This window comes from Rhinopithecus roxellana, chromosome 12, assembly GCF_007565055.1.
Source record: "Rhinopithecus roxellana isolate Shanxi Qingling chromosome 12, ASM756505v1, whole genome shotgun sequence".
NCBI classification, from domain to species: domain Eukaryota; kingdom Metazoa; phylum Chordata; class Mammalia; order Primates; family Cercopithecidae; genus Rhinopithecus; species Rhinopithecus roxellana.
Genome location: NC_044560.1, coordinates 121,462,857 through 121,487,652, shown reverse-complemented (window position 1 = coordinate 121,487,652; position 24,796 = coordinate 121,462,857). Strand labels below are relative to the sequence as shown.

At 52.3% G+C, this 24,796-nt stretch overlaps 2 protein-coding genes across 5 annotated transcripts; both read right to left on the bottom strand.

Annotated features, from left to right (window-relative positions):
• Window positions 1–3,048: 3,048 nt before the first annotated feature.
• ZNF584 (zinc finger protein 584) lies at window positions 3,049–13,482 on the bottom strand. Of its 4 annotated transcripts, XM_030913321.1 has the most exons (5): window positions 12,927–13,482; window positions 12,010–12,136; window positions 5,576–5,696; window positions 5,285–5,408; window positions 3,733–4,569 (listed from the first exon to the last, which is right to left on the bottom strand). In XM_030913321.1, exons 1-5 carry the CDS (start codon window positions 12,942–12,944, stop codon window positions 4,522–4,524), a joined length of 438 nt encoding a protein of 145 aa, XP_030769181.1. In that variant the 5' UTR covers window positions 12,945–13,482; the 3' UTR covers window positions 3,733–4,521. The 4 variants fall into 4 exon arrangements, 3 of the variants coding, with proteins under 3 accessions (XP_010385256.1, XP_030769180.1, XP_030769181.1); XM_010386954.2 differs by lacking the exon at window positions 5,285–5,408 and having other exon boundaries at window positions 3,049–4,569; window positions 5,574–5,696; window positions 12,010–12,160; XM_030913320.1 differs by lacking the exon at window positions 5,285–5,408 and having other exon boundaries at window positions 3,049–4,569; window positions 5,574–5,696.
• Window positions 13,483–21,810: 8,328 nt separating this feature from the next.
• On the bottom strand, window positions 21,811–24,683 carry RNF225 (ring finger protein 225). The gene is made up of 2 exons (XM_030942920.1): window positions 24,643–24,683; window positions 21,811–24,147 (listed from the first exon to the last, which is right to left on the bottom strand). The coding sequence occupies exon 2, from the start codon at window positions 24,135–24,137 to the stop codon at window positions 23,181–23,183; it is 957 nt and encodes a 318-aa protein (XP_030798780.1). The 5' UTR covers window positions 24,138–24,147; window positions 24,643–24,683; the 3' UTR covers window positions 21,811–23,180.
• Window positions 24,684–24,796: the final 113 nt, after the last annotated feature.

Here is a 24,796-nt window from a genome sequence, read left to right as displayed (position 1 = left end):
TTTGGGAGGCCGAGACGGGCGGATCACGAGGTCAGGAGATCGAGACCATCCTGGCTAATACGGTGAAACCCTGTCTCTACTTAAAAATACAAAAAACTAGCCGGGCGACGAGGCGGGCGCCTGTAGTCCCAGCTACTCGGGAGGCGGAGGCAGGAGAATGGCGTAAACCCGGGAGGCGGAGCTTGCAGTGAGCTGAGATCCGGCCACTGCACTCCAGCCTGGGTGGCAGAGCAAGACTCCGTCTCAAAAAAAAAAAAAAAAAAAAAGACTATCCTGGCTAACATGGTGAAACCCCGTCTCTACTAAAAATACAAAAAGTTAGTCAGGTGTTGTGGCAGGTGCCTGTAGTCCCAGCTACTCGGGAGGCTGAGGCAGGAGAATGGCGTGAACCTGGGAGGCGGAGCTTGCAGTGAGCCGAGATCACGCCACTGCACTCCAGCCTGGGCAACAGAGCGAAACTCCGTCTCAAAAAAAAAAAAAAAAATTGGGTATAAGCCAGGAACAGTGTCACACCTGTAAACCCAGCACTTTGGGAGTCTGAGGCTGGAAGATCACTTGAGCCCAAGAGTTCAAGATCAGCCTGGGCACATGGCAAAACCTTATATCTTAAAAAAAAAAAAAAAAAAAAAAAAAAAAACAAAGAGATGGGGTCTTGCGGTGTTGCCCAGGCTGGTCATGAACTTCTCGGCTCAAGCGATCCTCCCACCTCAGTCTCCCAGAGTGCTGGCATTACAGGCATAAGCCACCAATCCTGACCCCCCGTCAAAAAAATTTTTTTTTTTGAGACAGAGTCTTGCTCTGTCAGCCAGGCTGGAGTGCAGTGGTGCAATGTTGGCTCACTGCAACCTCTGCCTCCCAGGTTCAAGCAATTCTCCTGCCTCAGCCTCCCAAGTAGCTGGGATTACAGGTGCCCACCACCACACCCTGTTACTTTTTTATTTTTAGTAGAGAAGGGGTTTCACCATGTTGGCCAGGCTGGTTTCGATCTCCTGACCTAAAGTGATCCGCCCACCTTGGCCTCCCAAAGTGCTAGGATTACATGCGTGGGCCACCATGCCCAGCCTAAAACGATCTTTTTTTTTAATTAGCTGGGTATGGTGGCATGTACCTGTAGTCTCTGCTACTCAGGAGGCTGAGGTAGAAGGATCACTTGAGTCCCATGAGTCAAGGGTGCAGTGAGCCGTGATCACACCACTGCACTCCAGGCTGCATGACAGAGCAAGACTCGGAAAAGGCCCCATAAACCCCAAGATCTGGATCCATACTTTGGTTACTCCACCTGTCTCCCTTGAGCCCTAGAGGGAGAGCCCTGACACTATGACAGCAAAAACTTGACAGTGGAAAAGGCCACAGCATCCAGAGACACCAGGAGTACTGGCCACGTCAGAAAAGGCACATCCCACGACTACAGAATCCTTCAGTCTCAGGATAATGGCCATGAGAAGAGAACAGCCCAGAGAGGATATGGGAATCCAGAAAGTCTGTAGATTATTTGCTGACAGTGAGCTTGCTACAAATAACAGGTCTGCAATTGCTGAGAAGTTCTGGTGCCCTCACCCCATGAAACCTCAGTTGCTGGAACATTTGTGGACGCGTCTTTAGAACTGGCTCAAGCCCTCTTGTTTACCAGACACTTCAGTCCATACTGCTTCACTATTTCTGTGCCCACTTACTATACTCAGATTACTGTACCCAGCAGGCCCCTAAGGGTTTTACAGTCAGTCTAGAACTTACCTCTATGTTCCAGATTTTGGAGAATATGGCTTCTGAGCTGAAAATGGAAATAGCTCCTTCTGACTAATGCTGGAAGTTCTGGAACATTCCCTGGGAACAAAGAACGCAACTTTTTCTGTCCATAAACATACAGAAAATCTCTCACCAACTATTCCCTTCCTCAAGGTGAGCTCTGGACCCACAAAAAAAGCCTGACATCCAGGATACAAGTCTTTCCCTGGAGGACTCAGGGGCCAAAACAAATTAGGCCAAACTTGATTAGAGCTATTTTCTGTCATCCTGCCATCCCCACTGAGGTGGAAAAAACTCAAGAGACCACCCCCACAAAAGCCATTCCCTCAACTTATGGTGATAGTGCCTGATTCTAGTCTCAATCTCTCCAAGCACAGGGATCAGAATCTCAATTTTTTTTTTTTTTGAGATGGACTCTCACTCTGTCACCCAGGCTGGAGTGCAGTGGTGCGATCTTGGCTCACTGCAAGCTCCACCTCCAGGGTTCACACCATTCTCCTGCCTTAGCCTCTCGAGTAGCTGGGACTACAGGCGTCCGCCACCACAACTGGCTAATGTTGTTTGTATTTTTAGTAGAGACAGGGTTTCACCATGTTAGCCAGGATGGTCTTGATCTCTTGACCTCGTGATCCGCCCGCCTTGGCCTCCCAAAGTGCTGGGATTACAGGTGTGAGCGCCACTGCACCCAGCCCCAGAACCTCAATATTAAAAGTGACTTGGCAAGGCACAGTGGCTCACAACTATAACATCAGCACTTTGGAAGGCTGAGGCAAGAGAACTACTTGAGGTAAGGAGTTCGTGACCAGCTTGGACAATGTAGCAAGATCCTGTCTCTATAAAAAATTTTTTAAATTAGCCAGGCATAGTGCCACACAAGTACAATCCTAGCTATTCAAGATGCTGAAACAGGAGGATCACTTGAGTCCAGTAGTTCAAGTCTGCAATGAGCTAGGATCATACCACTGCACTCCAGCCTGGGCAAGAGTGTGAGACCCTGTCTCTAAAAAAACTAGGCCAGGCGCAGTGGCTCCCTGCACTTTGGGAGGCCAAGGCAGGAGAATAGCTTGAGGCTCAGAATTCGAGACCAGCTTCGGCAATGTAGCAAGACCCTGTCTACAAAAAAAAAGGAAAAAAATTAGCCAGGTGTGATGGCACACACCTGTAGTCCCAGCTACTCAGGAGGCTGAAGCAGGAAGATCACTTGAGACCAGGAGTTCAAGGCTGCGGTGAGCTATGATGGCACCATTGCACTCCAGCCTGGGCAACAGAATAAGACCATCTCAAAAATATTAAAAAAAAAAATTTAAGCGGCTTAAACAATAAAGCCTTTATTGCCACACAGTCCAGAGCAGTATGAGACAGTCCATGCTAGCACGTGACAAACACTACGTATGATGTCAACCATGTCCATGAAAATGGTAAACCTTCCCAGGAAGCCCCCAGCAGATACCAGCTCAGCTCCTCTGGCCAGAGGTGGGTCATGTCCACAGCTAAACCAGTCAGGGGTAGGGAATGAGGTCTGTTTTGGGCTCTACCATTAATGATTCTCTACTGTTTAGAGCAAGGAGCACAAGGTCTCCTGTCCCACTTGCTGTAGGGACCTTACGGGGTGGACAGAGGAGGATGGCGGTGGATAAACTGACAGTGATGTGACACTCCCAACAGCCCCAGGCAAGTGAGAATGCAGTGTGGCTCCTGAAAGCTTCCCACACGCCAGGCACACATGGGAACTCTCCCCGGGGTGGATGTTGGGATGCACAAGGTTTAGCTTCTTTCAGATGGCACTCTCATGGCCACTCTCCTCAATCTCCTTTCTGGAAAAAGACCCTTCCTGATGAACACAGTGCTAGCAGCTAATGACTTTCCCATGTGACCTGTCCTCCTGAGGCCTTTCTGAAGTATGGACTTTCTTGTGCTGAAGGAGGGTGGAACTATGTTTGAAGGCTTTTCCACACTCTGTACATTCATAAGACCTCTCTTCAGTGTGGAACTGCTGGTGCCGATTGCGGTAGGATCTGGTAGTGAAGGTTTTCCCACACAGGCTACATTCATAGGGCCGTTCCCCAGTGTGGACTTTCCAGTGCTGATAGAGGCCTGAACGGGTCACGTAGGCTTTCCCACATTGCTTGCATTCAAAAGGCCTTTCTCCAGTGTGAACTCTCTGGTGAAGAATGAAGCTATTATTGTATTTAAAGAACTTCCCACATTCTGCACACTCATAGGGCCTTTCTCCAATGTGCACTTTCCGGTGCCGAATGAGGGTAGACAGAACACTGAAGGTTTTCCCACATTTGCTGCACTCATAAGGCCTTTCCCCAGTGTGAATCCTCTGGTGTAGAACCAGTGCGTCTTTGCGGTTGAAGGTTTTCCCACAGTCACTACACTTAAAAGGTTTTATGCCTGTGTGAACCTTCTGGTGTTTCCTCAACTTGGAAGGGTAACAGAAGGCCTTCCCACACTCATTACACACATGGGCTGTTTCTCTAGGTTGAATTTTTCGGGGGTTAACGTGAGTTGACTTCTCCTTGGAAGCACTTCTGCCTGTTGGGCATCTGAAGGGTCTGTCTTCAGAATGCGTTATCAGATGGTCAAGGAGGGCGAAGGCCTTTGAGAACACCTTCCCACAGTCACTGCATTTGAACAGCTTCTCTGCCACACGGACTTCTTGCTGTTGCCCACAACTGGAACCAGGTGGGAAGGCTGCCCCATGCTCAGTGTGCCTTCTTGGTTTCCCCTCACCATGAGTGTCCTGGGGCTGGATGACTCTGTAGCTCTTCAGATGCTCGGGACGGGCTCTCTCATCTTCCACTCTACATAGACCATCTGAAAGCAGAGATGAATCTGTTACTAAGAGTTGAACTAGAGGGAGGAGGTACCTTCATCACCAGTGCATGTCAGACACACCCAAAGGGACTCCACAGAATTGCTGAAAGGCTCAGGCGCGGTGGCTCACGCCTGTAATCCCAGTGCTTTGGGAGGCCAGGCTGGGCAGATCACCTGAGGTCAGGAGTTCAAGACCAGCCTGACCAACACGACAAAACCCCATCTCCTCTAAAAATACAAAATTAGCCAGGCATGGTGGCGTATGCCTGTAATCCCAGCTACTCGGGAGGCTGAGGCAGGAGCATCACTTGAATCCGGAGGTGGACGTCGCGGTGAGCTGAGATCATGCCACTGCCCTCTAGCCGGGGCAATAAGAGCAAAACTCCGTCTCAAAAAAAAAAAAAAAAAAAAAGAATTGCTGAAAGGTTGCTAGGAAGGGTCTGGGTTGGGAAAGCCTGGCCCAACTGAACATGGCTCCACCCGACTACAGAATAAGGAAAACTTCAACTGAGATGAAGGCACAAGATAGGATGCAGTGCAGGAAAGAGAAGTGGGGTCTCCAAGTCACCCCTCTGTAAAGGGTTTCAGCAGGGCCTTGGCTGCTGGGGACAGTCAAGCACTATGAGGCGGCATGTGTCTAGACCCAGCAAAGTGTGATTCCAAAATAGTAGCTAGTGTTTAAGTAAAAATTAAGGATGGGCTGAAGTTCAAATACCAGTTTAAGGATATGAGCACATCTTGAGACACGCACTGAGTCGCCAATAGTAGACAGCTCTGCACAGATACAGAGAAGGGCAATGAGGAGACACAGGCCAGACAGGCAGGAACATGCGGGGCCCGAAAGTCATGGTAGAGATGGCAGACAGTGTCCAGATAAGACAGGAAAGGTGGAAGGAAATAAGGTATGGTCACTGCCCTCAACACCAAGGTAACAGTGTATGCAGATACTCAGCATTCTGTGAGCCCACTGTTGAAACCAAGGTATTCCTCTCCACTCCACTTACCAAGACCAAAACCTCTCCTGGCTTCTGCTCTGCTGACTGGAGTCACATCCACCCAGCTGGGCACCCATGACTGTTCATCATTCTCCAGTTGGGAAAACACAGGGGATCTCGAAGGTGCAAGTCCTGCGGGCGACAGGTAGTAAAAGAAACAGGCTGGGCATGGTGGCTCATGCTTGTGATCCCAGCACTCTGGAAAGTGAGGTAGGAGATCGTTAAGCCCAGATGTTCGCAACCAGCCTGGGCAACACAGTAAGACCCCAACTCTACAAAAAATATATTATTTTAATTAGCTAGGCATGATGGCATGCACCTGCAGTCCCAGTTACTAGGGAGGCCATAGTGAGAGGACTGCTTGAGCCTAGGAGGTCAAAGCATCAGTGAGTCATGATTACACCATTACACTCCAGCCTGGGCAACAGAGTGAGACTCTGTCTCAAAAACAAACAGGCCAGGCACGGTGGTTCACGCCTGTAAACCCATCACTTTGGGAGGCCAAGGCAGGTGGATCACGAGGTTAGGAGATCAAGACTATCCTGTCTAACACGATGAAATCCCGTCTCTACTAAAAATACAAAATATTAGCCAGGTGTGGTGACAGGCACCTGTAGTCCCAGCTACTCGGGAGGCTGAGGCAGGAGAATGGCACGAACCTGGGAGGCGGAGCTTGCAGTGAGCTGAGATCGTGCCACTGCACTCCAGCCTGGGGGACAGTGTGAGACTCCGTCTCAAAAACACAAACAAACAAACAAAAGGAAAAATAAAAGCCTTTCTATGAAGCAAAACTGACCTAACTGAAGAAACAGACAGTTCAGCAATAGTAAAGATTGTAATTTCCTACCATCAATAATGAATAGAACCACTAAAAAGAAAATGAACAAGGACATAGCAGACTTGAACAACAATGAAAACCAACTAGCCCTAACAGACACCTACAGAGCATGCCACCTAACAACAGCAGGATATACATTGTCACGTGCACATGGAACGGTCTTCAGAACATACCATTTGCTAGGATATAAAATAAGGCTCGGCCGGGTGCAGTGGCTCACGCCTGCAATCCCAGCACTTTGGGGGGCCGAGGCGGGTGGATCATAAGGTCAGAAGATCGAGACAATCCTGGCTAACACAGTGAAACCCCGTCTCTACTAAAAATACAAAAAAAAATTACCCGGGCATGGTGGCAGGCGCCTGTAGTCCCAGCTACTCGGGAGGCTGAGGCAGGAGAATGATATGAACCCAGGAGGCAGAGTTTGCAGTGAGCCGAGATCGTGCCACTGCACTCCAGCCTGGGCGACAGAGCAAGACTCTGTCTCAAAACAAACAAACAAAAACAAACAAATAAATAAATAAGTCTCAATAGATTTCAAAGGACTGAAATAACGTCAAGTATGTTCTCTGTCCATAAACGAATTAAAACAGACATCAACAACAGAAAGAAATTTGGGAAACTCACAAATTTAAGGAATTTAAACAAAACATTCCTAAAAATCCAGAGTCAAAGAACAAATAAATCACATGAAAATTACAAAGTACTTTGAGAAGAATGAAAATAAAAACACAACAGGCCAGGCGGTGGTTCACGCCTGTAATCCCAGCACTTTGGGAGGCCGAGGCGGGTGGATCATGTAAGGTCGGGAATTCGAGACCAGCCTGACCAACATGGAGAAACCCCATCTCCACTACAAATACAAAATTAGGCCAGGCGGTGGCTCACGCCTGTAATCCCAGCACTTTGGTAGGCCGAGGTGGGCAGATCACCTGTGGTCAGGAGTTCGAGACCAGCCTGGCTAACATGGCAAAACCCCGTCTATACAAAAAAAAAAAAAAAAATACAAAAATTAGCCAGGCGTAGTGGCACGTAAATGTAATTCCAGCCATTTGGGAGACTAAGACAGAAGACTCGCTTGAACCTGGGGGGCGGAGGTTGCAGTGAGCCAAGATTGCACCACTGCACTCCAGCCTGGGCGGCATAAGACTCCATCTCAAAAAACAAAAACTAAAACAAAAACAAAAAAATTCGCCGGACATGGCAGCACATGCCTGTAATCCCAGCGACTTGGAAGGCTGAGGCAGGAGAATCACTTGAACTCAGGAGGTGGAGATTGCAGTGAGCCAAGATTGCGCCATTGCATTCCAGCCTGGGCAACAAGACTCCATCTCAAAAACAAAAAGTAAAAAAAGAAAAAAGAAAAAGAAAAAAAAACACAACAAACAAAAAATTATGGGATGCAGAAAACACAGTGCTTAGTGGGAACATTATAGCTATAAATACCCATATTTTAAAAGATCTCAAACCAATAACCTAACTTTACATCTCAAGGAACAAGAAAAAGAAAAACAACTAAACCCAAAGATAGCAAAAGGAGGAAAATAATAAAAATTAGAGCAGAAACAAATGAAACAGAAACTAGAAAAAGAGAATCAACAAACCAAAATTTGGTTCTTTGAAAAAAATCAACAAAATTGGCAAACATTTACCTAGAGTGACAAGAAACAGAGAGAAGACTCAATACAACTTCAAACAGGAATGGAAAAATTAAAAAATAGTGAAATGCTATGTACAAATGTATGCCAACAAATTAGATAACTTAGATGCAATGGACAAATTCCCAAGTAGACACAAACTATCAAAACTAACTGATTCAAGAAGAAATAAAAAAATCTAAATAAAAGTGTAACAAAGAGGTTTTTCTTGTTGTTATTAAAAAACTTTCCCCTCAACAGGCACACAACCCCAAGCCCTGATGGCTTCAATGGTGAATACTAACAATACTGAAATAAGAATTAACACCAATACTTAACAAACTCTTCCAGAAAACAGAAGAGAAGGAAATATTCCCATCTCATCCACTGACGCCAAAATTACCCTCATACTCAATACAGAGACATTACAAGAAAACTACACCACTGGTCGGGAATGGTGGCTCACACCTGTCATCTCAGCACTTTGGAGGCCGAGGCGGGTGGATCACCTGATGTTGGGAGTTCAAGACCACCCTGGCCAATATGGTGAAACCCCCGTCTCTACTAAAAATAAAAAAATTAGCCAGGCATAGTGGTGCATGCCTGTAATCCCAGCTACTCGGGAGGCTGAGGCAGGAGAATCACTTGAACCCAGGAGGTGGAGGTTGCAATGAGCCAAGATTGTGCCACTGAACTCCAGCCTGGGTGACAGAATAAGACTCTGTCTCACAAAAAAAAAAAAAAAAAAAAAAAAAGTATTATAAGCCATGACAGGGAATTTATCCCAGTAATGCAAGGTTGAACATTTGAAAATCAATTACTGTTGGGAGGCCGAGAAGGGGCAGATCACAAGGTCAAGAGATCGAGACCATCCTTGCCAACATGGTGAAACCCCATCTCTATGAAAAATACAAAAATTGGCCGGGCGCGGTGGCTCAAGCCTGTAATCCCAGCACTTTGGGAGGCCGAGACGGGCAGATCACGAGGTCAGGAGATCGAGACCATCCTGGCTAACACAGTGAAACCCCGTCTCTACTAAAAAATACAAAAAACTAGCCAGGCGTGGTGGCAGGCCCCTGTAGTCCCAGCCACTCGGGAGGCTGAGGCAGGAGAATGGCATAAACCCGGGAGGCGGAGCTTGCAGTGAGCTGAGATCCGGCCACTGCACTCCAGCCTGGGCGACAGAGCGAGACTCCGTCTCAAAAAAAACAAAAAACAAAAAACAAAAATTAGCTGGATGTGGTGGTGTGCACCTATAGTCCCAGCTACTCGGGAGGCTGAGGCAGGAAAATCACTTGAACCTGGGAGGTGGAGGTTGCAGTGAGCCGAGATCGCACCACTGCACTCCAGCCTGGAGACAGAACAAGACTCCGTCTCAAAAAAAAAAAAAACAAGACAATTATTGTAATACACCATGTTAACAGAAAGGACAAAAATCACACAATTATTTCATTAGACATTGGAAAAGCATTTGACAAAATCTAGTGACGTTTCTTTTCTTTTTTCTTTTTGAGAAGGAGTTTTGCTCTTGTTGCCTAGGCTTGAGTGCAATGGCACAATCTTAGCTCACTGCAACCTCCACCTACCAGGTTCAAGGGATTCTCCTGCCTCAGCTTCCCAAGTAGCTGGGATTACAGGCATGTGCCACCTCTCATGGCTAATTTTTTATTTTTAGTAGAGATGGGGTTTCACCATGTTGACCACGTTGGTCTTGAACTCCTGACCTCACCTCAGGTAATCCACCCGCCTTGGCCTTCCAAAGTGCTGAAATTACAGGCATGAGCTACTGCACCTGAACGTGACTTTTCTTAGTAAACACATTAAATTAACTAGAAAGAGCAGGGAACTTCCTCATCTGAAATGGGCATCTGCAAAAAATCAACAGCTAACACCATACTTAATAGTGAAAGACTGAACACCCTCAAGATAGGGAACAAGGATGTCTTCTCTCGTCACTTCTGAATAAAATAGTGGAGGGTCGAGCTAGGTCAGTGAGGCAAAGGAAGAAGTTACACTATTTCTATTCATAGATGGCGCGATCTTATATATAGAAATAGGAAGGAATCCACTAAAAAACTATTTGAACTAATAAACAGACTTAGTAATGCTACAGGATACAACATTAGTATACAAAAACCAATTGTATTTCTACAACTAGAAACAAACAGTCCAAAATTAAATTTAAAAAAAAATTCCATTTAAAATAGCATCAAGCCAGGCATGGTGGTTCATGCCTGTAATCCCAGCACTTTGGGAGGCCAAGGTGGGTGGATCACCTGAGGTCAGGAGTTCAAGACCAGCCTGGCCAACATGGCAAAACCCCATCTCTACTAAAAATACAAAAAATTTGCCAGGTGCTGTGGGTGCCTATAGTCCCAGCTACTCGGGAGGCTGACGCAGGAGAATGGCATGAACCCCGGAGGCGGAGCTTGCAGTGAGCTGAGATCGCGGCCACTGCACTCCAGCTTGGGCAACAGAGCGGGACTCCATCAAAAAAAAAAAAAAAAAGAAGTACTGTTGTACACTGATAATACAAAACATTGAAAAAACAAAAGAGGCCAGGCGCGGTGGCTCACGCCTGTAATCCCAGCACTTTGGAAGGCCAAGGCGGGCGGATCACGAGGTCAGGAGATCGAGACCATCCTGGCTAACACGGTGAAACCCTGTCTCTACAAAAAATACAAAAAAATTAGCCGGGCGCGGTGGTGGGCACCTGTAGTCCCAGCTACTTGGGAGGCTGAGGCAGGAGAATGGCGTGAACCCGGGAGGCGGAGCTTGCAGTGAGCAGAGACTGCGCCACTGCACTCCAGCCTGGGCGACAGAGTGAGACTCCGTCTCAAAAAAAAAAAAAAAAAAAAAGAAAAAACAAAAGAGCTAAATAAATGAAAACATATCCCATGTTCATTGACTTAAAGATTTAATACTAAGATGGCAGGCCGGGCACGGTGGCTCAAGCCTGTAATCCCAGCACTTTGGGAGGCCGAGACGGGCGGATCACGAGGTCAGGAGATCAAGACCATCCTGGCTAACATGGTGAAACCCCGTCTCTACTAAAAAATACAAAAAACTAGCTGGGCGAGGTGGCGGGTGCCTGTAGTCCCAGCTACTCGGGAGGCTGAGGCAGGAGAATGGCGTAAACCCGGGAGGCGGAGCTTGCAGTGAGCTGAGATCCGTCCACTGCACTCCAGCCTGGGCCACAGAGCGAGACTCCCTCTCTAAAAAAAAAAAAAAAAAAAAAAAAAGATGGCAATATTGGCTGGGTGCGGTGGCTCATGCCTGTAATCCCAGCACTTTGGGAGGCCAAGGTGGGCAAATCATGAGGTCAGGAGTTTGAGACCAGCCTGGCCAACATAGTGAAACCCCATCTCTACTGAGAATACAAAAATTAGCCGGGCATGGTGGCACGAGCCTGTAGTCCCAGCTACTCGGTAGGCTCAGGCAGGAGAATCGCTTGAACCCTGAAGGCAGAGGTAGTGGTGAGCCAAGATTGCACCACTGCACTCCAGCCTTGGCAACAGAGCGAGACTCTTGTCGCAAAAAAGGAAAAAAAAAAAAAAAGGTAATATTCCTCAAACTGTTCTGATTAAAATTCATGGGTCAAGACTGCCCCAGGGAGGTCCCTGCAAAATTTCTTTTGTAGGAAGGCAAAACCCGGAGCACAGAGAAGCCATATCTTCAAGAGAGTCACATGGCCAGGAAGAGGCAGAGCTTGGTGGGATTTGGTGGGCAAACTATGAAACATCTGACCCCCAAAACCACTGGCTCCTGGGGCAAGAGGTGTTGAGACTGCCAACAGCATTGCTCAGAGAAAGGCAGAGAAGGAGCACACAGCCGAGTCCCACCACCCACAACACCTACAACAGGGAATCTGGGAAGAAACAGCTCCTGTGGTTTGGCTTCGTTACGGACAGAACTTCGCATGGGGAAAATGCGGGGGTAGTCAGTGTGCTGAGGGACAGTGTGAGAGACTTACCCAGTGAGCTAACGAGTGCAAAGTTCTCCAGCATCACATCCTGGTATAGGCCCTTCTGGGTCACATTAAGGAGCCCCCACTCCTCCCTGGAGAAATATACCGCCACATCCTCAAACATCACCAAGCCCTGCAATGATGGGTCCAACTGAACCTTGGGGTCAATGATGGGCAGAAAAAAACAACCAAAATATGGACAGATGGACACATTCAGGCCCTTGACCTGTATCTCAGGGTCCTATCACATCTCCCCCTGACGTTACCTTTCCCTATAAGACCCAAACCCTTCCTCACCATACTCCCTACACATACCCTTATACCTTCCTTCTCCTATCCCAGAGGAATATCAGAGCTGCTGGCCTTATTGATGCCTCTGGTGTTACTACTGGAAACTGTGTCCAGCCCAAAGCGACAACAGGCTGGTGACCAGACTGATGCCATCTATGTGCAGGGCCAAGCACACAGGCTCCACTCTATCTCCTGCCTGCCAATTCCAGTCCCAGAAATCACACCTCTCAGAGCAAACCTATGCTCATCCTTCTCCCTTAGGTCCCAAGTACCTGGTCCCAGGGTCCAGTCTGCCTCCTGCTCGACAGGCACAAAACTGGACAGCAGAATGCCTAAAACTCTACACCCTCGGCACAACCTTCCTAGTTTACCCTATAGGCAATCGCCTGGCCTTCCACACGCCGTTCTGCACATGCGTCTCCAGAGTGCCTGGCACAGCAACTACGACCCCATCCTGTCCCAGTCCTGCGGCACATCTCCAATGGCCCCCACTGCCAAGGGCATGCCCCAGCCCTGCATCAAAGACCTCCCCCGGGAACCATAGGCAGCTGCCCTCCTCCAACTCTGCCCTGGCACACGCCGCCCCCCAACTTGGCGGCCCCCCTCATTCCTCGGAGGCACCCTCTGCTCACCTCCGTCTCCCCGGCCATCGGACAGTGCGGGCGGAACCCGTGGCCTGGACCCACGGCCTCAGCCGAAACGCGTCCTGGGCGCGGAAACCCTCGGCCGCCGTGGAATCTTCCCGGGAAGCTCTCCCCGCGCGGTTGAAATGCGTCCGAAGACAGGGAGCCGCTTCCCGGAGCCGCGGGGAAGGAGGACGGTACGGAGGCCCGGGAGACCCACGGCGCCTGTCCGCGAGCGACAAGTCTGAGGAAGATGGAGTCATTCGCCGGTGGGGCACGGCGCGTGGAAGGCGCAGCAAGGGTCCCTGCCCTTCACCTCGCCCAGGGGATCGCGAGGAAGTCACTCAGGCCCACGCAGAGCTGCCTGGGGCGCCGGGACAGATTTCCCGCCGAGGACTGCGGACTGCAGGGCAACGCCGGAACTCCCGGAACTCCCGTGGCCTCAGCCTCCCGCAGCCCGGCGCCCCTCACGCCACGACCTCCATTCCCGGCTCTCCTCGCGGCGCGGCTGGGTCGTTGCCAAGGCGATAAGGGAGGGTGCCGCTAGCTCCTGAAGCGGGGCGTGAACTACATTTCCCATAAGGCGCCCGACGTGCGACCGTTCAGACTTGGCCAATGGAGGCCCAGGAAGGGGAACGTTCGGGCGGGCCCTGCGCGGGGCGGGGCTTCCGGCTTCGGCTTTCGGCGCTGGCTTCTGGGCGGTTTACGGCAGTGGGATCTTTGGGCTGTGGGCGGTTTCGGGGAGGGTCCGCTGGTCTTATTGATGCCTCTGGTGTTACTACTGGAAACTGTGTCCAGCCCAAAGCGACAAGAGGTTGGTGACCAGACTGATGCCATCTATGTGCAGGGCCAACGAGCGAAGGCGCGAGAGTCGGAAAGTTCTGCTTCGGTGACCTGTACGCGTCCTGGCCGCGGTGAATGTTGCTGAGCTCCGGTGACCTCACAGTGGAGGGGCGGCCCCGTGGGGCCATCGGACCGCGCCGCGCGGGGGCGTTCGCCAGGGCCTCCGCAGAAGCTCGCCTGTACCCGCAACCGCCCCGAAATCCTCTCCCTGGCACCGTGTCCGCTTTACGGAGCCCGGAGCGAGGCTCAGAAAAACGTCCCAGCCAGAAACATGGTACATGCCTGTCATCAAGCAAGTCTTCGAAGAGCGGCTGGGACCAGGGGCCGGGAGACCTCGTTAAGAGGCGGTGTCGGGGGAAGGTCAGCGGTTGTGTTTCAGATGTGTTGGGCTTTCCGCGCCCCACAATGCGGGCGATGTGTGGGCCACAGGTGTGAATGTCAGGGACAGGTCGCCCTGCACATGGCCGAGGCACGGTAGACTCGTAGTCTACCCCATATCAGGCCATGGTGATCTCAGGTATGGGGGCCTGGGACAGGAGGGTGAGTACATGACCGAGTACGTCAGGGCACGGCGTCTGGGACACATCAGAGGAGGACGCTGACAGGAGAGTAACCGGGCTCCTGGGTGTCTTGCGCTGAAGTCAGACGCGTTCATGTTAGAGCATGTGGGCCTGTGTCCCCCCGGACGAACGGAGTTCTTAGGCAAGGTCCAGAGGAACTTCTACCTCAGGGGGATGCAGGAGAACTTCGCACTACGTGCTGGGTCAGATCACTGGCATCATCACTCTCCCCAGCCAGAACTCTAGTTTTTTTCCTCTGCTCTTTCCATGTTCCCCTTGGAAGTCGCTGTTGGTCGTGGCAATGAGGCCCAGATCATGCCACCTCCTCTAACAAGTGACTGAGTGGACACTCCACACAGTCTACCCAAGGGCCACGAGTGGCCAAGATCGGGGCTCAGAAGTCTCTGAATCTTCGCAGCAAGTCATGTCCAGCTTGGTCACTTCCTGTAAGATTCCAGGCACTGCATGCACTGACATGAGTGCCTGTGGGGCCACCGGGTCCTGCCTGGGAGCCTTCCCTGGATGTTCACTTTGTGCAGTTCTGTGTGTGTCTTGGAGTAAGGATTATTCTCACTTGCTGGGGCATGGTGTTTTGGCCTCTCCTGGGCTGGACTCTGAAAAACTCATCCTCCGTAGGTCTGATGGCTTCTACATTCCCACCAGCAGGTGGACCACATGAACTCAAAACTAGTTGTGACAGAGGGACCCTGAAGAGATCTACCCCTGGTGAATGCCCCCAGGTGTGGGCTGTTCTCACCTGGTGCCCAGCCTGTGCCCTCACAGGTCTTGGTGCCTCCTGTCAGCTCCCCAATTCCAGTTTTCTGGCCATGCCCCCACTCTGTACCCTTCTCTCAGTGTCTAGCTGTGCAATGTTTGCCTCTCCTTAATGTCCTCAGCTGACCCCATATCCTCAGATAGTCCTTGCAACCGTTCCCCAGTGACTCCTGTGTATTCTCTCCAGTGGAGACACAGGTGGGACACCCCCAAGCTCATGGTACATGCCTGTCATCAGTACCCCTGGACTGACCAACTTGTTCATTCCCCCACAGGATTGCCCTTTACAGTTCATGAGTTCCCCCAACTGGAGTGCAGACAAGAGCACTGATTGATGGACCAGGTAGACTTGAAACCAGGAATAACACAAAAGTTATCAGAGGCTCAGCCATGGAGATTGCAGGCTGGGGATGGAAGTATCCCTGGAGTTAAGCTGCTCTCACACCTAGTACCTGAGTTATACCCCTGGTGTCTGGGTACCAAGGTCACTAGCCTTGCCACTTTTCTATGTTCCTGATCCCCTACTAAACAGTCCACCTTTTTGCCTACTTCCCCTGACTCGTGTACCCTGTCCCCCACTTGTCCCCTCTTTCTGCCTAATTTGAAGACATTGGTCATCCCATAACCTGTCCTGGGCTAATATATATCCTCGAATTGTTCTTGAAAATCTGTTCCTGGCCCAGCGCGGCCCAGCACTTTGGGAGGCTGAAGCGGGTGGATCATGAGGTCAGGAGATCGAGACCATCCTGGCTAACACGGTGAAATGTCTCTACTAAAAATACAAAAAATTAGCCGGGCATGATAGCGGGCGCCTGTAGTCCCAGCTACTTGGGAGGCTGAGGCAGGAGAATGGCGTGAACCTGGGAGGCGGAGCTTGCAGAGCCGAGATGGTGCCACTGCACTCCAGCCTGGGCAATGGAGTGATACTCCATCTCAAAAAAAAAAGGAAACTCTGTTCTCTGTGAGATGGGCCTGATCTCTCCCATGGGTGGAGCAGAGGAGTAGAGGGTCCAGGGGGCCTGAGTCTCCCATAGGCTGTTTGCCCTGACTCATAAAGCCAGTGGGAGGCAGTGCTACAGTTTGATTCCAGGAAGTCTCAGGCCCAAGTTCTCACTCTTAACCAGTTACCTTTCCTGGGCTTAACAACTCACTATGTTTTTCCTGGCACTGCTTCATTGGACCTCACTGTAGTTTCACTTTTTTTTTGAGATGGAGTCTGGCTCTGTCACCCAGGCTGGAGTGCAGTGGCACAATCTCACTGCCACCTCCACCTCCTGGGTTCAAGGGATTCTTCTGCCTCAGCCTCACAAGCTGGGACGACAAGCATGTGCCACCACACCCAGCTAATTTTTGTATTTTTAGTACAGTCAGGGTTTCACCATTTTGGCCAGGATGGTCTCCATCTCCTGACTTCATGATCCACCCGCCTCAGCCTCCCAAAGTGCTGGGATTACAGGCGTGAGCTACCACATCCGGCCCATTTGTTAACATTTTAAAATGAATATTAGTACATTATTAACTAAACCCGTATGTATTGTACATTATGTGGGTTTTCACAAATGCATAAACTCATGTATCCACAATTACAATATGGCACGAAATACTTTTACTGCCGAAAAAAAATTACTTGTGCTACGATTCATTCCTCCCTTCCTCCCTCCCACTGAGCCCCTGGCAGTCACTGCTTTACTGTCTCTATAGCTTCACTTTTTCCAGAATGTCATAAACTTATAAAGTATGTAGCTTTTTCAGTCTGGTTTCTGTCTTACCAATATGCATTTCAGACTTCTCCATGCCTTTTCATAGCTTGGTAGCCAAGTTAATTTTATTGCTGAATGATATTCCATTGTGCGGATGTAACACAGATTAGCCATTTATCTATTGAAGGACATCTGGGTTGATTCAAGTTTTGAGCAATTATGAATAAAGCTGCTATAATAATTTGTGTGGTTTTTGCGTGGACGTAAGTTCTCATTTGTGCAAATACCCAGGAGTGCGACTGCCGTATCATATGGTAAGATTATATTTAACTTTTTGTAAGAAACTGCCAAACTGTCTTCCAAAGTGGCTATACACCATTTTGCCTTTCTACCAGCAGTAAATGAGAGTTCCCATTGCCTCACAACCTTGCTAGCATATGGTGCTGTCAGTGTTTTGCGTTTTAGCCATTCTAATAGGTGTATAGTACTATCTCATTATTGTTTCAACTTGCAATTCCCTAATGGCTTATGATGTGGAGCATATTTTCATATGCCTATTTGCCAGCTATGTATTTTTCTTAGGTGAGGGGTCTATTCAGATCTTTTTTTTTTTTTTTTTTTGAGACACAGTTTCCTCCTTGTTGCCCAGGCTGGAGTGCAATTGTGCGATCTTGGCTCGCTGCAACCTCTGCCTCCAGAGTTCAAGCGATTCTCCTGCCTCAGCCTCCCAAGGAGCTGGGATTAGAGGCATGTGCCACCATACCCAGCTAATTTTGTATTCTTAGTACAGATGAGGTTTCTCCATGTTGGTCAGGCTGGTCTCGAACTCCTGACCTCAGGTGATCCGCCCACCTCAGCCTCCCAAAGTGGTGGGATTACAGGCGTGAGCCACCACGCCCGGCCTTGAATTGTACACTGTAAATGGGCAAATGATATGGTATGTAAATTATTTTTCAAAAAAGCTGTAATTTTTTGAAAGCACAAGTAGATGTCTGGGAGATTCTTTGAAGAAGTCCAGTACTTAATGTGAAGTTTTCCACAAGGATAAAAATGAAAGCATCCATCCCCCTGGTGGGGGGACACAGGCCACAGGTAGCTTGTGGCCCCTCTTGGGCACTTCTCCCATCACCCTCTGCTCCTTCTGCAGCGGCTGACAGAGCAAGAGGAAACCCCAACCTAGGGCGAGACTCCCAGCTTTGCCACGCCAAGCCGGGCCCCAGGGGAGCCAGTTCGAACCCTAGTCTCCCTGGGATGAGAAGACCTCAGCACTAACCAGGTTCGCAGGTGGGTGTGGGGTTAGGGCGGGTCAGCTATGTGATCCAATCAACCTATGTTCGAATTTGACTGCACTAAAAAAAAAAAAAAAAAGCTTTCCCCCCCCACCCCAAACGGAGTCTCTTGCTCTGTGGCCCGGGCTGGAGTGCAGTGGCGCGATTTCGGCTCACTGAAGCCTCCGCCTTCCGGGTTTAAGCGATTCTCCTGCCTCAGCCTCCCGAGTAGTTGGGACTACAGGCGCAGGTCACCACGTCCGGCTAAAAAGAAGAAAAAAAAATTTTTTTGAGGAGTCTCACTATATAGAATCCTCACGTTATACTGTTTGGATCTGCGTTAAAATGTATTCATAACTATATGATCTGTACTCACAGCCACCGCCCCCCAACAACTTAAGCCCGCGACACTGTGCCACAGACCCGCCCCGGCGTGGCATGGGGACAAAACACGTGAGGGCGCTCGAGGGGCCTGGCTCTCTCGCTTGCTGCTCACCTAAAGCCCCGCAGCCTCCTGTCCCCCATCTTGGGGTCCCGCAACCTCGAGTCTCACAACCTTGGGGGGGGGCCACAGCCTCGCTCTGCACGCCGCAGCCTTTCCTCTCGCCAACGCCATCAGCTTGCTGGTGCTGACTGTTCTCACCGCTAGCTCCCAGAGTTCCCCGCGGCCCCGGCGCCTGACGCATTCTCCGGCGTAACGTGGTCGTCATGGCAACGCCGGCCTCGGGTCCCTGATTGGCCATCGAGTGTGGCGCGCCTTCCCTGCCTCACCTAACTGGGCTGCGGTGGGGAGGCGATGATGGAGGCGCAGCGCAGGCGGGATGAGTTGTTATGGCGACCAGAGTCCCGCCTCTTCAACCCTACATAGGGCCTCCGATGGCCTCTCCGCATTCTGGGCGGGGCCAGCCCGGGGCTTGAGAGGGGAGAAGGCAGGGCGGTGACTCTAAGGGCAAAGGAGAGAACTATGGCTGTGATCTTGGGAAGGAGGGAAACCCAAGGGTGCCAGCACGTGCGGTTGAGGTGAGAAGGGATCTTGCAGAACGCTTCCAGGACCCAGATTCGAATGCACGCCCTGCCCAGCTGGTCAGCCTCAGTTTCCCCATCTGTCAGTCTGTACAGTGATCCTCCCAGCGTACGGCGAAGCCCCGCTTTTGGCCCTTGGTCCCTCGGCCTGATCACAAGAGGGTGTCTTGACGGCTGGGGACGGGTCTGGCATGTGCAGGGACCTCTCCGACCCTCAATGAGGAAAGAGTGGCGGAACCCGAAAACCGGGCCCTGGCGTCCCTTCTGCAAGGTGGGGAGGACAGCTAGACGGCAGGATTTGGGAAGGGCTTGGGGAGCAGGGGACCCCTGAGCGTGGCGGGGGAGGCAATGCTACCAGAACCTTGGCTTGGTTGGCTCAGCCCCCTGGACCTCCTCTGCTCCCTGAGGTTGGTCCTTGCTCCGCACCCTGGTGCGGCCTGGTTCACAGAAGGCGCTCAGTAAACACTTGTAGATGAAGGAAAAAGAGGATTTATTGTCGTTCATTTACAGAAAAGAGAATCAAAGGCTGTCCCGTGCTGGGCCCTCTGGCACCGGGCTTCACAAGCACCCAGGCCTGCCAAGAGGAGCAAGTCTGGGGCCGAAGTGCTAAGGGGCAGGGTGTACATTAGTGATGGGGTGGTCAGAGAGAGGCTAGAAGGGCACAACTCCAGCTCTGAAGAAGAGAAAGAGGAGATTGGCTGAGGCCCGGCAAGGGTGGGAGGCATCCCCCTGGGTGGTTTCAGGCAGCCCCTTTGTTTGAAGGCAGTGGGTAGGCAGGCAGACACCGGGCACTAAGGTAGTAATCAGCAGACCAGATGCTTGGCAACCCCTAGGCTCAGTTATCAGCCTCATTTTACTGCAAGAGAGAATGAGGCCCCTGGCTCCAAGCTGATAGAGTACAGAAGCCACAAAAGCCCCTGGGAGCGAGCTGGTTAAGACAGAGAGTTGGGCCAGCCCCACCCAATACCCTCAGCCCCAACCCTGGCCTCCCCAGGTCCTCCTGTATTTGTGCAGGCTATGCCACCGGCCTCAATGCCAACTCCTGAGCATCCTTTAGGACACAGCTGCCTCCTCCAGACAGCCTTCCTGGACCACCCTCAGGCAGAGAGCATCCTCTCTCCCTCTTCTATGCAACACCAGGCAAGGGCCCCTTTCTGACCCCCTGCTTGGCCCGTCTGGGTCAGATCTACTATTGCACACCCCCACTCTCCTAGGTTGGGTGGGAGAGGGAAGCAATGAGGAGGATCTCTGAGACCCTATGGTAGGCACAATAATGGCCTCCAAAGATATCCCAGTCCGAATCCCTGGAACTTGTGAATCTTTTACCTGACACCACAAAATGGACTTTGCAGGTGTGATTGAATTAATGATCATGAGATGGGGAGACTATCTTGGATTATCGGGGTGGGTGCCATGGACTCATAGTGTCCTTTATAAGTGAAAGAGGGAGGCAGGAGGGTCAGAGAGATTTGAAGATGCTGCACTGCTGGCTTTGAAGGAGCCAGGAGCCAAAAAATGCAGCCCTAGAAGCTGGAAAAACTAATGAAGTGGATTATCTCTTAGAGCCTCCAGAAAGAACTAGCCCTATGGGCACATCCACTTTAGCCCAGGGAAACTGATCGTGGACTTCTGGACTGCAGAACTGCAAGATAGTAAGTGTGTGTTTAGCCAGGCATGGTGGCCCGTGCCTGTAAGCCCGTGCCTGTAATCCCAGCGCTTTGGGAGGTGAGATGGGTAGATTAGTTGAGACCAGGAGTTCAAGACCAGCCTGGCCAACATGGTGAAGCCCCATCTCTATTACAAATACAAAAAGCCTGGCATGGTGGCAGACGCCTGTAATATCAGCTAATTGGGAGACTGAGGCAGGAGAATCGTTTGAACCCAGGTGGCAGAGGTTGCAGTGAACCAAGGTTGCGCCACTGCACTCCAGCCTGGGCTACAGAGCAAGACTCTGTCTCAGAAAAAAATTAATTAATTAATTAATTAAATAAGGCTGGCCGTGGTGGCTCAGGCCTGTAATCCCAGCACTTTGGGAGGGCGAGGCGGGCAAATCACAAGGTCGGGGGTTTGAGACCAGCCTGACCAACATGGTGAAACCCTGTGTCTACTAAAAATACAAAAATTAGCCAGGCATAGTGGAGGGCGCCTGTAATCCCAGCTACTTGGGAGGCTAAGGCAGAAGAATTGCTTGAACCCAGGAGGCAGAGGTTGCGGTGAGCCAAGATCACACTGCACTCCAGCTCAGGCGACAGAGTGAGACTCCGTTTCAAAAATAAATAAATAAATAAACAAATAAATAAACGCATGTTCTAAATAATTAAGTTGGGGGTATTTTGTCACAGCAGCCAGAGAAAATGAATAGACCACCAACTCTGCTGCTGTCTGACCAGGTTTCTTCCCTATGAGGCTGGGCTGTGGCTGCCCAGTGACTCAGTACACTGGTCCCAGCCCCTGTGGGTGGCATGTGGGTGTGGGCAAGAACTGGTCTGGGAAGACACACTATGGACTCCCTAGTATTCCTCCTCTGGTTCCCACCTGGAAACAGCAGCTCACACCAGAGCTAGCTCTAGACAGTCCTGGGCCCAGGGTGCATTCCCAGGTTGCCTGGGTCACCTGCAATTCTGACACTCCCTTGTTTGGCACCTAACTGTATGGTGGTATACTGGTGCTGAGAACACACGTAAACAAATCAAACAGGAGCCTCCAGCCACATAGAAGTCACATTTCTCTTTGGAACATGCTGGGTGCCCATTCCCAAAACACAGCACTCCATCCCAGAGTGAGGTGAGGCAGGATGTGGGGGTGCAGGGCCTGGGAGGAAACAGAAGCCCCAGGTTCAGTCTGCACAGAGGATAGCTGCCATCTACCCCCATAACTAACCCAGGAAGACTTCTGGGAGGAAGAGGACAGGAGCCCATACACCACCTTCCCTGCAGGCTGCTGTCTATCGGGAAGGCTCAGGGTTCACCTTGAGGCACAAGAAAGGAGGCTGAGCAGGACAGATGGAGCCCTGGAGGAAGAACTGCAGTAACTGGCACCAAGATATTAATCGGGGGTGATGGGGACTCTAGTGGCCAGGGAAAGGGACTAGGATCCCTCTGGCTAACCAAGGAGGTCCAGGACTCCCACCCCGACCATTGTCTGCCTCTGTGTGACCCCTGGGGTGACCTTGGCCTCTCTGAGCCATGATGAACCCAGCTGCACCACAGCATATTGGGAGGATCCTAGAAGCCACGACCCAGCGGGAAGTGGAGGCTCCCAGAGCAGTTTGGGACTTAGGATTGGGGCGGGAGCCAGTCTTTAAGACTCAAGTTCCTCCCCAGCCCTGGCCAGGACACCCTGCTCCTTCAAGTCTGAGCCCCAGCCCCAACCAGGTGTGCAGGATGGCAACTCTACACCCGGGATCAGCATGTAGACAGCTGGAGCCCACCCAGGCCCAGCCTGCAGGCAATAGAAAACAAACTCCACAGATGGGTGGAGAGGTGGGACATCCCCTGCAATGGGCCAGTTGGGGAGGAGCGTAACCAGGGAATAATAGCCGCAACAGCTCTGCCCTCCAAAGATGGCTGCCACCTGTGGCCAGTCCGAAGGATGAGAGTGCTTCGGCCTCCGGTGCTGGTAAGGATGCTCCCCCAGCACTCTGTGGTGAGGATGAATGGGGGTACTCCCAGCAGGACCCGTTCAGGGATTCGTGTGGGGCTGCCCCTGGCTGGGCACCTGCATGGATGTCAGTCGGGGGTGTCCACAGCTGGACTCCTACAAGGGATGAGGATCAGGGATGCTTCCAACTGCACCCCCACGGAGTAGGGGTTCCGGAGCAGGAGCAAACCCCAGCAGGACCCTTATGGAGGTCACGGTCAGGGCACCCTCCGCTGTACAGCCACAAGAATGGGGGTCAGGGGTGTTCCCAGAGGATCCTTGTGGGATGACTGCGGTGCCTGCTCCTTGAAAGAGACCAGCCCCACCGTGACAATGCAAACGATGCTTGCCCCAGGCCCCAGCCTGGAGAAACAGGTAAGTGCTGTGCGCCCTGCTAAAGGCCCCAGATAACACGGAGGTGCCAGGCCTGGCGGCAGGACTGCAGTGCTGGCGCCCTTACTGTGGGCCCCACGGCCTCCTCGCACCCCGTGGCCACGGGGCCCAGCCGGGGCCAGCCTCTGTGCCCCACGTGCCGTCCGATCGCCTGTCCAGCGTCCCCTCGTTCTCCGCCGGGTCCTCGGGGCCCGCCTGGGGCTCCAGCGCATCTTCTGCAGTTCCTGGCAGTGTCGTGTCCAGGTCAGGGCCCGTGGGGCGCGGCGTCCAGGCGGGGGTCCAGGGCACCCCCGGCGTGGGCCTCGGCGGGAACCAAGAGAAGCCTGGCGCTGGGGCGAGCGCCACGAGCTGGGGCCGCGCGGGGCCGGAGGAGGTGGCGTGCGGGATGAGGAAGAAGATGTAGACGCCCGAGACCACGAGGCCCGCGGCCACCAGCACGGCCAGCGCCACGGCCGCGTTGAAGACCCAGGCCGGGCTGGCCAGAGACAGGCGGCGCGACAGCGGGCGGCCCAGGCGCAGAGGCGGCGGCGGCGGCTGGGCGCGGGCCTTGCGCGGCCCGGGCGGGGGCGGCGGCGGCCGCAGGTAGAGGAGGCCGCGGCGCCGGTCGAAGCGCACGGAGCCCTGGCGAGAGGGCGGCGCGCGCGCGTTACGGGGCAGGAGACCCGACTGCGTGGGCAACGCGGGAAGTCCGCGGCGGGGGGCCAGGCGCGTGGGTGCGCGGCACACCGGACAGGCCACCGCGTTGCCGCCGCCCGCCGTGGCCAACGAGAGGCGCGCCAGGCACTCGAGACAGAAGACGTGGCCGCAGTCCAGGCGCTTGGGCAGCTTGAACACGCCGTCGAAAGACGACACGCAGATGAGGCACTCCACCGGGGAGGCGGGGGACAGGATGGGGCTGGAGCCTGGGCTGCCGTCCCCCTCCTCCTCCTCCTCCTGGTCCTCCCCTCTGCTTGGGGAGATGGGACCCGAGCCCTGGGGGGCCCGGGAATGGCGGAGCCAGAACGGCCGAGGGCAGGGCATCGGGACGGACCTGCGAGGAGAGGAGGTCAGGCAGGGAAGAAGGCGGTGGAGCATGGAGCGGGTTCTGAGACCAGCAGGGAATCCAGGGAAGACCGAGGACTGTACTTTAGAGAGGATCCCCCAGTACAGAGCAGGACCATACTGAGAAGGGTATAGTTACGTCCAGGAGCAGGGGCGATGGGGAGGCCCGAGGCAGAGACTGGGGATAGGAATGGACCCACGGGGGACCAGTTCCTGAATTGGAAATGTAGACAAGTTGAACACCGAGATGGTGAGGACTCCAGACAGGGATGGAAAAGACCTAACCCAGAGAGGAGCAGAGATAGGCAGCCCTCAGGAGCTCGGCAGAGAGAACCTGGAGGACCATACAAGACCCCAGTGGAAGAGACATTGGCACCTAGGCTGGGAAAGGAACTCAGCGGCTCAGAGAGGAGCCAAACACAGGAGCCAGGGGGCACCCACAGAGCAATGACAGACCCCAGCCGGCCTGTGGGACTCTTCCTACCTGTGGACACCTCCTCCCTCTGGCCAGTGGCGTGTCCCTGCCTGTCCTGACCGTTTCTGGCCTACCTGCGGCTGGGCTCGAAAGTACCCTCCCAGGGGGAGGGTGCTCATCTGGGGCCACCCCTCCAGGTCCCAGGTACCCGCTGGACCCGTTT